Source organism: Ornithorhynchus anatinus, chromosome 3 (assembly GCF_004115215.2).
Source record: "Ornithorhynchus anatinus isolate Pmale09 chromosome 3, mOrnAna1.pri.v4, whole genome shotgun sequence".
Lineage (NCBI taxonomy): Eukaryota > Metazoa > Chordata > Mammalia > Monotremata > Ornithorhynchidae > Ornithorhynchus > Ornithorhynchus anatinus.
This window is the reverse complement of record NC_041730.1, coordinates 21,530,470-21,542,652: the sequence shown is the minus strand read 5'-3', so window position 1 is coordinate 21,542,652 and position 12,183 is coordinate 21,530,470. Positions and strand designations below refer to the sequence as shown.

At 51.4% G+C, this 12,183-nt stretch overlaps 1 protein-coding gene across 1 annotated transcript in view; it reads left to right on the top strand.

Annotated features, from left to right (window-relative positions):
• The window catches only part of C3H11orf49 (chromosome 3 C11orf49 homolog), a 173,629-nt gene that overhangs the window by 140,051 nt on the left and 21,395 nt on the right, over positions 1-12,183 (top strand). Inside the window, exon 4 of the mRNA XM_029061185.1 lies at positions 3,156-3,240. Coding sequence (XP_028917018.1) covers positions 3,156-3,240 — 85 coding nt within the window. The remainder of the gene's footprint in view (positions 1-3,155; positions 3,241-12,183) is intronic.

Here is a 12,183-nt window from a genome sequence, read left to right as displayed (position 1 = left end):
TCCTCCCCCAGCCGGAGCCAGTCCCCTTGCATGAGACCACCAGAGCCTGCTACATGGGAGAGACCATGAATGCACGCGTGAACACGCACACCCCCTCACACACTGAGGCTGGGACTCCCTTATTCTTAGATGTTGAACCCCTTGGGGACCAGGGACATGGACTGTGTCCACCCTGATTAGCTCATATCTCCACCAGAGCTGGCACACGGTAAGCACTTAACAAATACCATTAAAAAAAAGAAGCAATTACTTAGTATGGAAGCCAGAAGGTCTGGATTCTTCTTCTAGTCCTATTACTTGAAAGGGGGCTACCAGCACAGGGCCACCACGCACTGAAGGGCCACTGAGGGAGTCACCGTCTCAGCGAGGCGGGCAGCCAGCAGCGGGAGAAGTCGGACATGAAATATGCAGCGGAGGAGATGACTAGCATAATAAGAGAGAATCCCTTTGAGTAAGCAGTGGGGCAGCAGGTACTTGAGTGGCATAATTGGTTGACTGCTTGGTCCATCTCTGTCCCTTCTCTGTCATGGCAGTGGTTTTTGTGACGTGGTCTTTCTTCAGGAAGCCTCAGAGAAATGGGTGGTCTTGCAAAGTATATACCAATGGCAATAATTCACTATAAGTGAAATAATTAACCACAACAAAGAACTGCACTCCTGGGGGCTGAAAGTTGTGGGATCAAACGTGAATGCGAAAGCTCTGAAACTGGATCTACCTCATAGTCTGTTTATATTTTTGAAATGCAGCGTTGCACCGAGTTCCAATAACCTGCATTTAAGGCAGGTCTCAAATTAGGCCAGTAATTCACTTCTGAATCCCGAGTTTCCCACCAAGGCTCCTCACGAGAAGCAATGTGGCCTATCGGAAAGAGCCTGGACCTTGGAGTCAGAAGGACCTGGGTCCTCGTCCCGGCTCCATCGCGCATCTGCGGTGTGACCTTGGGCAAGTCACCTCACTTTCTGGGCCTCGGTTACCTCATCGGTAAAATGGGGATTAAGACTGTGAACCCCCTGTGGAACATGGACTGCGTCCAACCTGGTGAGTTTGTATCTACTCCGGCACTTAGTACAATGCCTGGCACATAGTAAGCGCTTAACAAATCACATAAAAAAGTCTCCTCCCCCTCCAGCTGGGAAGGAGAGGAGGCAGTCGCAGTAAGAGTGCTCAGCCAGCCCCCTTAGATGAGACCACCAGCACTTGCTACATGGGAAAGAGCATGCGTGCACACCTGAACGTAGACACACACACTCACACACTGAGGCTGGGACTGTTAATAATAATAATCATAATAATAATAATGGTATTTGTAAAGCGCTGACTATGCCAAGCACTCTTCTAAGCACTGGAATAGATACAAGGTCATCAGGTTGTCCCACATAGGGCTCACAGTCTTCATCCCCATTTTACAGACGAGGTAACTGAGGCACAGAGAAACTAAGTGACTTGCCCAAGGTCACAGCCGACAAGCGGCGGAGCCGGGATTAGAACCCATGACCTCTGACTCCCAAGCCCAGGCTCTTGCCACTGAGGCACGCTGCTTCTCATGTTAGACACCGAGCCATCAGGAACCTGAAATTCTGGCCCTCCGGCCACCGTGCCTATCCCTCTTGTTGTCTATATGACCATCGTCTTCGGTGTTGTTTTTGTGCCTTTATTGTGTCATCCTCCCTTCTGCATCCTTCACCCGTCACCCTCTCCCCTCCCTTACTCTTTAAATGGTGAACCCCTTGGGGACCGGGGACCCGTGTCTAGTTTACACATGGGTGTTTTTTCCCCGGCGCTTACAGTGTCCTGCACAAAGTAAGCGCGTAATAAATGCCTTTACTATTATTCCTCTGACCTCCGTGAGCCTCCGAAAACTGCAGGGCACTGGCATCCTGCCAAGCTGTGCCCGTAATCAGAGTGATACGCAGAGGAAAGCGCGTGCCCGCAGAGCCGGAGGCCGGGCCACAAAACCCACCCCGTCCCTTTGGTGTCCCCGGCTCCCGCCGTGTGGTTAGTCGAACTCTCTGCCCCCACCTGGAGTTAAGCTTTTCTTGAAACAGTAGTAGGAGTCCGGGCCCGTCCCTGGGGACCCGGGGCTGGTTTTGCTCGGAAAGACACATTGGCCAAACAGGCAGGGGCAGGAGACGGGGATTCCTGCGGATTGGGCTATCTGAAGGCCGAAGAAGCCAAACTCCCGTGATGGGCCCCTTTGCCCCCAGAGCGTGGCCGTGCCCTCTGGATCCCCTCCTCTCATTTCCCCTCCACCCTGCCGGGCCTCCTCTGTGTCTGCATCTCGCTCTACCACTGGCGTGTCCTTCCATATTTCAAATGCTTTTGTCTATAGAATTCTGGCAAGTTCCTGCTGCCGGGCCGATCCACGGTCCTCTGGATTGAGAACATACAATCACAGGCGGCTCTTTAACGTCGCTGGGTTTCCTTTGCCTTGGTTTTTGCCCTAACCTCCCTGAGAGTCGCCTCTCTTGGCCTCCCCGAACCACCGAGGCCAACCCTGGCTACAGTCTCCCGAAAGGATATTCTCCCCGCATGATGAATCATCCGGTGGCCTCCGTTGTGTGTTTTGGCTCCTGGCTGGCCGCTCCCTGTCATAGGGTGACCAGATTTGTACGCGGGCTTCCAAAGAGGCCATCCTGCTGCCGTGCTGGAGGACAAAGTAATGAGGGCTGTGGGTTTCTCCCCCACCAAAGTCCCCTCCATCCATCCCGAGACCCGGTTCGCCTCAGTACTGCTGCCAGATGTTCTGTGGATGGCCCTCGGGCGTGCTGTGGTAAATGTCACGGCGCCAGCAGATTTCAGCCCACTTAACCAGCTTTGAAATGACTGCGACTCTCGATTCCAGATCTTTATTCTAAAACTGAAAACAAACCGGGAAGGAGAACGTCCAAGGGACCTCTCTGGTTACCTCTCCTCACCCCGCCGTCTCCTGGCCCCAAGAGGCTTCATTCACTGCAACCCCTGGCCGAGATGCTTCGCGAGCGGGAATTTCCTCAAAAACCACGCCCAGAAATAACTGGCGGAAAAGCAACTTTCGCGCTGATTTTCCTTTCAGATCATTCTGTGGGGAGCAGACCTGGGGGCGAGGGAGTGAAAAGAGGGGGTGACTTGAAAAAGATGATACGAATAAACGCTTTTCCCTTCTTTCTCCACCGCAGATTTGCTGACCGTGAAAGAATATCACTGTCTTCTACAACTACTTTGCCCTGACTTCCCACTGGAGCTCGCTCAGAAGGCAGCCAGGTGTGTCTTGAGTTATGTCTGCTCTCAGCTTTCTGGCTGGATCCATCTCTTTGCTTCACTAGCTTCTTTCCCTTCCCGAGCGGGAAGGAACAGCCAGTGAGGTAACAGTAAAACCAAGAGAGAACTGTCAGCGACACTAAGGTGGGATCGTGTTCCGGGATGAGGGACCGGTCTACTGTGCCGAAGGGGTCACTGCAAATTAGGACGGAGGGGAGTCCGGTCCATCTGGCCAGAAAGAGACTGGTCTGTTGATTTTTAGAGAAAATGGTTTGAGTGAAGTAAAGGGGGCAAAAAAAACGGATCGTAGAGGGTCAAGAAGGGAATCGGAGGAGAGGAGGTGAAGGCAGAGGGTGTATACAGATAGAGAAACGGTGTAGCCTAGCGGAAAGATCACGGGCCTAGGAGTCAGAAGGACCTGGGATCTAATCCCAGTTCGGCCTCTAGTCTGCTGTGTGACCTCGAGCAAATCGTATAGCTTCCCTGCCTCAATTCCTTCATCTGTAAAATAGGGATGAAGACTGTGTGAGCCCCGTGTGGGACAACCTGATTTCCTTGGATCTGCCCCAGCGCTTAGAACAGTGCTTGGCACACAGTAAGCACTTGACAAATACCATAATTATTATTATTATCTCCTCTTGAGAGATTGACTGAAAAGAATGAGAGAGGAAGCGTGGGGGTAGGAGTTGGACAAGAGAGGGGGAGTCTTGGGGGAGCTCAAGCCTGATGGCTTCAATTTTGGCAATAAAATATTTGGCAAGGTCATCAAGGGTGAGAATGGGAGGAGGAGGGTGGACTAGGGGTTTCAGGAGGAAGCGCTATGGCCTAATGGAAAGAGCCCAGACCTGGGGTTCAGATGATGTGGATTCTAATCCTGACGCTGCCACGCGTCTACTGTGTGGCCTTCGGCAAATCACTGAACTTCTCTGGGCCTCAGTTCCCTCATCTGTAAAATGAGGATTAAGACTGTGAGCCCCATGTGGGACAGGGACTGTGTCCAACCCCATTACCTTCTACCCGCCCCAGAGCTGAGAAGAGTGCTTGGCACATAATAATAATAATAACAATTTATGTTGGCATTTGTTAAGCGCTTACTATGTGCAGAGCACTGTTCTAAGCACTGGGGTAAACACAGGGGAATCAGGTTGTCCCACGTGGGGCTCACAGTCTTCATCCCCATTTTACAGATGAGGGAACTGAGGCCCAGAGAAGTGAAGTGACTTGCCCACAGTCACACAGCTGACAAGTGGCAGAGCGGGGATTCGAACCCATGATGTCTGACTCCAAAGCCCGTGCTCTTTCCAGTGAGCCACGCTGCTTCTCCACATAGTAAGTGCTAAACAAATACCACAGATATTATTATTATTATTAGGAGTGAGTTGAAGGTCTCAAGTAATTGGTGGGGGGCCGTGGGTGTAGGAATCACAGGAGGAGGAGAAGTGATTTTTGCCATATAGAAGAGAGGGCAGAGTTCTCGCAAATGGGGGTGAATAGAGAAGCAACGTGGCCGAGTGGATAGAGCATGGACCTGGCTTCTAATCCTGGCTCCACCGCTTGGTTGCTGGGTGATCTTGGGCGAGTCACTGAACCTCTCTATGCCTCAGTTACCTCAACTGTAAAATGGGGATAAGATCTGGGACCCATGTGGGACGTAGGCTCATTAGCTTCTATCCACCACTTGTCAGCTGTGTGACTGTGGGCAAGTCACTTAACTTCTCTGGGCCTCAGTTACCCCATCTGTAAAATGGGGATTAAGACTGTGAGCCTCACGCGGGACAACCCGATTACCCTGCATCTACCCCAGCGCTTAGAACAGTGCTCTGCACGTAGTAAGCACTTACCAAATACCAACATCACCCCAGCGTTCAGTATAGTGCCTGGCACATAAGCACATAGTAAGCGCTTAACAAATGCCATTTTAAAATAAATAAGTAAATAATTTGCGGTGGCTGAAGTGGGCCAGGTGCCAGCATTTCTAGAGAAGTGTGGAGGTGATGCAGGGCTGTGGTTGGTGGCAGGTGATTGCTGAAAGGAGAGTACTGGGAGCTATGCCAGCAGGCCTCTACCCCTTCCGGCCAAATGGCATCACCGGAGACGGATGACAGATGAAAGAGAAACAGTGGTGAAAAGGAATCTCGGGCTCCCCCCTCCTTGTCTCCGCCGGCTGTCCCCTCCCCTCTAGGCTGGAAGCTCCCTGGGGGCAGGGAACGTGTCTACCGAGCCTCTTGTACTGGACTCTCCCAAACGCTGAATACAGTGCTCTGCGCGCAGAAAGCACCCAGTAAATACTGTTGATTAATTGAGTGATTCCCCCTCTAGACTGTAAGCTCGTCAGAGGCAGGGAATGTGCCTCTTTATTGTTGTGTTGGCCTCTCCCAAGCCCTTAGCACAGTGCTCTGCCCTCAGTAAGCACTCAGTAAACAATAATAGTAATAATGTTGGTATCTGTTAAGCGCTTACTATGTGCAGAGCACTGTTCTAAGCGCTGGGGTAGACACAGGGGAATCAGGTCGTCCCACGTGGGGCTCACAGTCCTAATCCCCATTTTACAGATGAGGGAACTGAGGCACAGAAAAGTGAAGTGACTTGCCCACAGTCACCCAGCTGACAAGTGGCAGAGCTGGGATTCGAACTCATGACCTCTGACTCCAAAGCCCGTGCTCTTTCCACTGAGCCACGCTGCTTCTCTAACCCCAGCCCTGCTCCGAGTGTGAGCCCCACTTGGGACAGGGACTCGGGGACCGAGTCCAGCCCGATTGACTCGAACTATTCCAGCGCTTGGAACGGTGTTGGACGCATGGTAAGCGCTTAACAAATACCATTAAAAGAATACGATCGCTTGATTCTTATGTCCGTATCTGTAATTTATTCATTTCTGTCAATCTCCATTGCCGTGGCCCCGCTGCTGCCACTCCAGAGCCCGGCTGAGAGGCCTGAGGGAACGCGCCATCCCGGGGCCGCCGGAGCCCCGACCCCGTGCCGGACCTCGGGGATCCCTCAGGCTGCCCAGGGGGAGGGGCGAGAGAAACCTCTCGCCCTCAGCCTTGGTCTCTGTGAAGATCAGGAAAGCAGCATTGGCGGCATCCTCGTCCACTTCCTCCTCCCGTTGGCAGAGGGGAAGGAACATCTCGGTCCCGCCTCGGGCCCTGCCCCAAGTAGGCTGGCCGTGACTGGCCTCCCTGCCCAAAAAGCTTGGGGACAGAGTCATTAGCTGGGTGCCATCCCGTGATCCCTCCCTTGTCTCTGGGCATCAGTACCTAGTACAGTGCTCTGCACATAGTCAGCGCTCAATAAATACTACTGAATGAATGAGTGAATAGAAGGAGCATGGCGTAGTGCATAGAGCCTGGGCCTGGGAGTCAGAAGCTCAAGCGTTCTAATCCTGGCTCCACCACTTGCCTGCTGTGTGGCCTTGGGCAAGTCGCGTCACTTCTCTGGGCCTCAGTTACCTCATCTGTAAAATGGGGGTGCGAACTGTGAGTCCCGATTGAGACAGGGACTCTGACCAACCCGATTTACTTGTATCCACCCCAGCGCCTAGCACAGTGCCTGGCACATAGTAAGTGCTTAACAAATACCACAACTATCATTATTAAATTGGATAAGCTCTCCCTTTTGGTGTTTGGTGTTTCCTGTCGTGCCCCCCTCTATCGATAGCAGTTTATACACTGCACTGTTTCGGCGAGATCTACTGAAGTGAAAACCAGGTTAGCTGTTCCGCTCCTGTTTAGGGCTGCTGAACTGGGGATTTGCCATATTACTCATGAAGGTTTCAGCTCTGGGACGGGTTCTGTGTCTCACCCGATTGTCTTGTCCCTACCTCAGAGCTTCGCTCAGTGCTTGACACAGAATAGGCACTTAACAACCACCACAGTCATCACTGTTGTTTCTCGAAAGACTCAAGCAAATCAAAACCTCTCCCTCTGACTCCAGAAATGGAAAAATCAGACTGCCAGACATCTCCATCCACACCGCCGCCAACCGTTGCGCAACCTGAATCTCAGGAACAAATTTTCCTAGCCGTATGTGAAACCTGTCATGAATTTGGAAATCCTTATTTCACACTCTTGGGAAGACTCGTCCTCCCCAAGGACAGCCCCCCGGTGAAGGCTGCAACTTTGCACTCTGCTATTTCGGAATGATCTACAGTCCAAAGTTAGATCTGGATTTTTTTCCTAGCCAAAAGAAAATGAGGATTTTGAGGATTTCTCTCATCTCCTAAAACCTGAAAGCGGACTGCATCTGGTCAAATGGCCCTACTAGTGCTCCCTGTCTTGGGTTCAGATCACGCTGAGGAAGATGCAGCCCCGAAGAGAAATTATAGTGAAGTTCAAGGAGAGTGACTCTGAGCTCACTGAGGCCAGGGAACGCGTCTACCGAGTATGTTCATTCATTCAATCGTAATTATTGAGCTCTTATTTTGTATGATACACTGTACTGCGATTGGGAGAGTACAACATAACAGTAAATACACACGTTCCCTCCCCACAATGAGCTCCATTTTATTCTACTCTTCCAAGCACTCAGTTCAGTGTTCTGCACCCAATATGCACTCAATACATAGCACCGATTGATCAGGCCTGCAACAGAAACCTGCTTGGTTCCTGGTTAGCCGAAACTTTGGCACAAAGTCCCTAGCCCCAGTCGATCGGATCGAGATATTGGACTAAAAGCTGTGAGACTGTGACTAATGCTCTGTCTAGGTCTCTGATTAACCTAATGCCATAGTGGGGACTCAGTTAAAACTTACAAATAGATGAATAAAAACAGGAGAACCCAGATCTTCCAGCCCCCAGATGAGGAAACCCCAAAGCGGAGGTGTGGCGAGAGGGATTTCCGTCTCCCAGGCGGGTGGGAGAGTCATAGGAGAGCAGCTGTGGAAGTGAGGGAGATAGCTAGGGCAGTCGTAATAATTGTATTTGTAAAGTGCTTTCTGCTAGGTGGTGCCTACCAACTCTGTCAACTCTGTTGTAATAATAATGTTGGTATTTGTTAAGCGTTTACTATATGTCAAGCACTGTTCTAAGCGCCGGAGTAGATACAGGGTCATCATGTCGTCCCACGTGGGGCTCACGGTCTTCATCCCCATTTTCTAGAGGAGGTAACTGAGCCCCAGAGAAGTTAAGTTAGAGAAGCAGCGTGGCTCAGTGGAAAGAGCCCGGGTTTTGGAGTCAGAGGTCATGGGTTCAAATCCCGGCTCGGCCACCTGTCAGCCGTGTGACTTTGGGCAAGTCACTTAACTTCTCGGTGCCTCAGTTCCCTCATCTGTAAAATGGGGATGAAGACCGTGAGCCCCACGTGGGACAACCTGATTCCCCTGTGTCTACCCCAGTGCTTAGAACAGTGCCTGGCACATAGTAAGCGCTTAACAAATACCAACAGTATTATTATTATTATTATTAAGTGACTTGCCCAAAGTCACACAGCTGACAAGTGGCAGAGCCGGGATTCGAACCCACGACCTCTGACTCCCAAACCCGGGCTCTTTCCACTGAGCCACGCTGCTTCTCTATTGTCCCTACCACTTAGAACAGTGCTCCACCCATGATAAGTGTTTAGTGAATAACTGACTGATTGCTTTGATGGTATTGATGCCTGACTACTCGGCTTGTTTTGCCGTCTGTCTCCCCCTTTTCGACTGTGAGCCCGTCGTTGGGCAGGGATTGTCTCTATCTGTTGCCGGAATTGTACATTCAAGCACTCAGTACAGTGCTTTGCACACCAGTGAGCGCTCAATAATACGATTGAATGAATGGATTATATGCCCAGTCTTTCGCTAAGCACTAAAATAGATACTGTACAGTCAGATCACACAGATCCGATTCCCCCACGACGATGTGGAAATGGGAACCAAGCGAGGTAAACTGTCTTGCCCGAGGTCACACGGCAGATGAGTGGCAGAGCCAGGATTAGAACCCAGACCTACTAATCCTCAGGCCTGTGTTCTTCCCACAAGACCAGAGCTGCTTCCAAACAGCGGAGGAACAACTGGGGAAATCCAGAGTTAAAGAGGAGAGTCAACTCCACTTCTCTCAACGTCTCTCCTCCACAGTGCCCGCGGCCCCCCTTCCTTCCTGCTACCCTTCTCACTGCTTCCTGCCGTCCAAAGGTGTGGGGGGCCGGGTGGGTCACAGTTCGGGGGCTTGAATCCCTGGGCCCCTGGCCTGAGAGCTCCCCGTTTTCCTTTCGGCCATCCGATGGCCTCTCACCAGAGACGGGACACGGATGGAGGGGCGTTAAGGAGGCTTCCTCTGCTCCTGCCGCTGCTAGAGAGCTGACATTCTCATGTTACCGGTGGGTTTATGGTAACGGGGCCGAGAAGCGCGGGGGACAGGCACCGGCAGGAGATCTAAATATGGTATGATGTCTGCATCGAGGAATTTTCATCCACAAGGCGTTGTAAACCGGAGGCCTGTTCAGGGGCACGCTCCCTCCGCATCCGCCAGGCTGCGTGTGTGCGCGCGCACACGTGTATGTGTGTGTGTACACGTGTGTGGGCGCATGCTCTGTGAGAGGCGCCAGGTCCTGCAACAGCAGGTGTGGGAGGGAAATCTAGGAATATAACTGCCAAGACGGACCCCCGTGTAAGCCCTCCTGCCGACTCCGACCGCACCTAGGAAGCTGGCAACGTAGGCCATCGTTTGACAGATCGATATCGATCGGCGGCCCGCTATGGAGAAGCAGCGTGGCTCAGGGGAAAGAGCACGGCTTTAGGAGTCAGAGGTCATGGGTTCTCATCCCGGCTCTGCCACCTGGCAGCTGTGTGACTTTGGGCAAGTCACTTCACTTCTCTGTGCCTCAGTTACCTCATCTGGAAAATGGGGATTAAGACTGTGAGCCTCACGTGGAACAAACTGATTACCCTGTATCCACCCCAGTACTTAGAACAGTGCTCGGCACATAGTAAGCGCTTAACAAATACCAACATTATTATTGTTATTTGCCTTGTTGATAGAGAAATCGTTTTAGACTTCATTTGTCCCGTTTTGAAGGCAACACCCCACCTCCTCCAACCTGCAGGTATTTTGAGGTACTCTCTGCTAGTTCCTTGTTCTTCTTCCCACCCCCACAGTTTCGGAATAGTTTTTGTCTGCCTGCCTCCCCCATTTGATGGTAAGCTCTTTAAGGACAGGGCACTCGGGTCTTGCTTCTGTCTCTAAAATACTTAGTACAGACCTTCGCCCTCAATAGAGAAGCAGCGTGGCCTAGAGCAGCCGCAGGGTGGTTAGAGCACCGATCTAGGCGTCGGAGGACCTGGGTTCTGATCCCGGCTCCGTCGCTCATTGCTGTGAGACTTTGGGCAAGTCACCTAACTTCTCTATGCCTCAGTTGCCTCATCTGTAAAATGGAGATTAAGATTCTGAATGCCATGGGGGACATGGACTGGATCCAACCCGATTAGCTTGATCTACCCCAGCGCTTAGTAGGGTGCCTGGCGCATAGTAAGTGCTTAACAAATACCAAATGCCATTACTGATCGATTGCTTGCAAAGATCTAGGGTTCCTTAGTCTCAGCCCATTCTGGGTTTTTTTTTTTCAGTGAATAGGGGTTCGCCAGTTCAGCCTAATGCTGACTTGTTTGGAAGATTTGAGGAGATGCTATTCCACCAAGCTAGAGTTAACCTAAGGGGAGTAAAATTCCATTCCATCCCAACTTTTTCCTTTTGGAACGTTGACTGGGCCATAACTTCAGCCCATCACACCATCAGAGCATTCCGATTGGCCTGTGATGAATTGTAAACCTAGGAGAAACCCCCGGTTTTCCAGGACAACCGATCGCTCAGTCAAGCAGCGTGACCTAGTGGAAAGGGCACGGGCCTGGGATCAGAGGACCTGGGTTCTAATCCCAGCTCCGCCACTTGTCTGCTCTGTTACCTTGGACGAGTCACTTAGCTTCTCTGTGCCTCAGTTTCTTCATCTGCACAATGGAGATTCAGTACCCGTACTCCCTCCTACTTAGATTGTGAGCCCCCTGTGGGACTTGATTATCTTGTAGCTACCCCAGGGTTTAGTACAATGTTTGACCCATACTAAATACTTAGTGTATGCTACTATTATTATAAGGATCAATGATATTCACTGAGCACTTACTCTGTGCAGAACACTGGGCTAAGGAGAATTATTACAGTTACTGGCAGCCCGTATGGCTTGCACATCCCTGGCTGACCCCTTAAATCTCTGCTCAAACCAGCATCTCAGCTGAAGACCGCTTCTCGAAGGATACTCGCTTCCCTACAGGGCAACTCATTTCCTCTTCTCCCACTCCCTTCTGCCTCCGCCTTGCACTAGGATTTGCTCCCTTTAATTCACCCCTCCCTCAGCCCCACATATCGGAAATCGATTTATGTCCATGAACGTCGGTCTCCCCCTCTAAACCGTAAGCTCGTTGCGGGCGGGGAACGTGTCTACCCGCTCTTTTGTATCGTACTCTCCCAAGTGCTTAGTAGAGTGCTCCACACACAGAAGGCGCTCAATAAATACCATTGATTGATTGGGAAGGATCCTCATTCCCGTGCCTATTCAGTTCTGCCGAAATGGGCGTTCACCTTGTGCGTTTTGGCACATAGTAAGCACTTAACAGATCCCATCATCATCATCATCACTATTATTTCTTGCCAGAGTCTGTGCGGAGGGCAGCGGTGCTTATTTCCGAAGATGAGGAAATCAAAGGTTTCCTCAGAGAAGTAGTAGTCCCGATCATAAGCTCTCTCAGCACTTCCAGAGGCCGTTGTTCTGTACCGATACCAAACGCGGAGAGGAAAAGGGAGGTCAGAAAACATCAGGGAGAAAACGGTAGTGGAGGTTTTATTGGCATCAAAGCCCACGGGGCCCTGCGCTTCCTTCCCAGGTGCAGTTGGACTGTGACTGTGTCGTGCCTGAGGTGGGCCGGGATTAGTAGCCTTTCAGAAGTGGTATCCCTGAAGGCCAGATTTCCTGGGAAAGCCT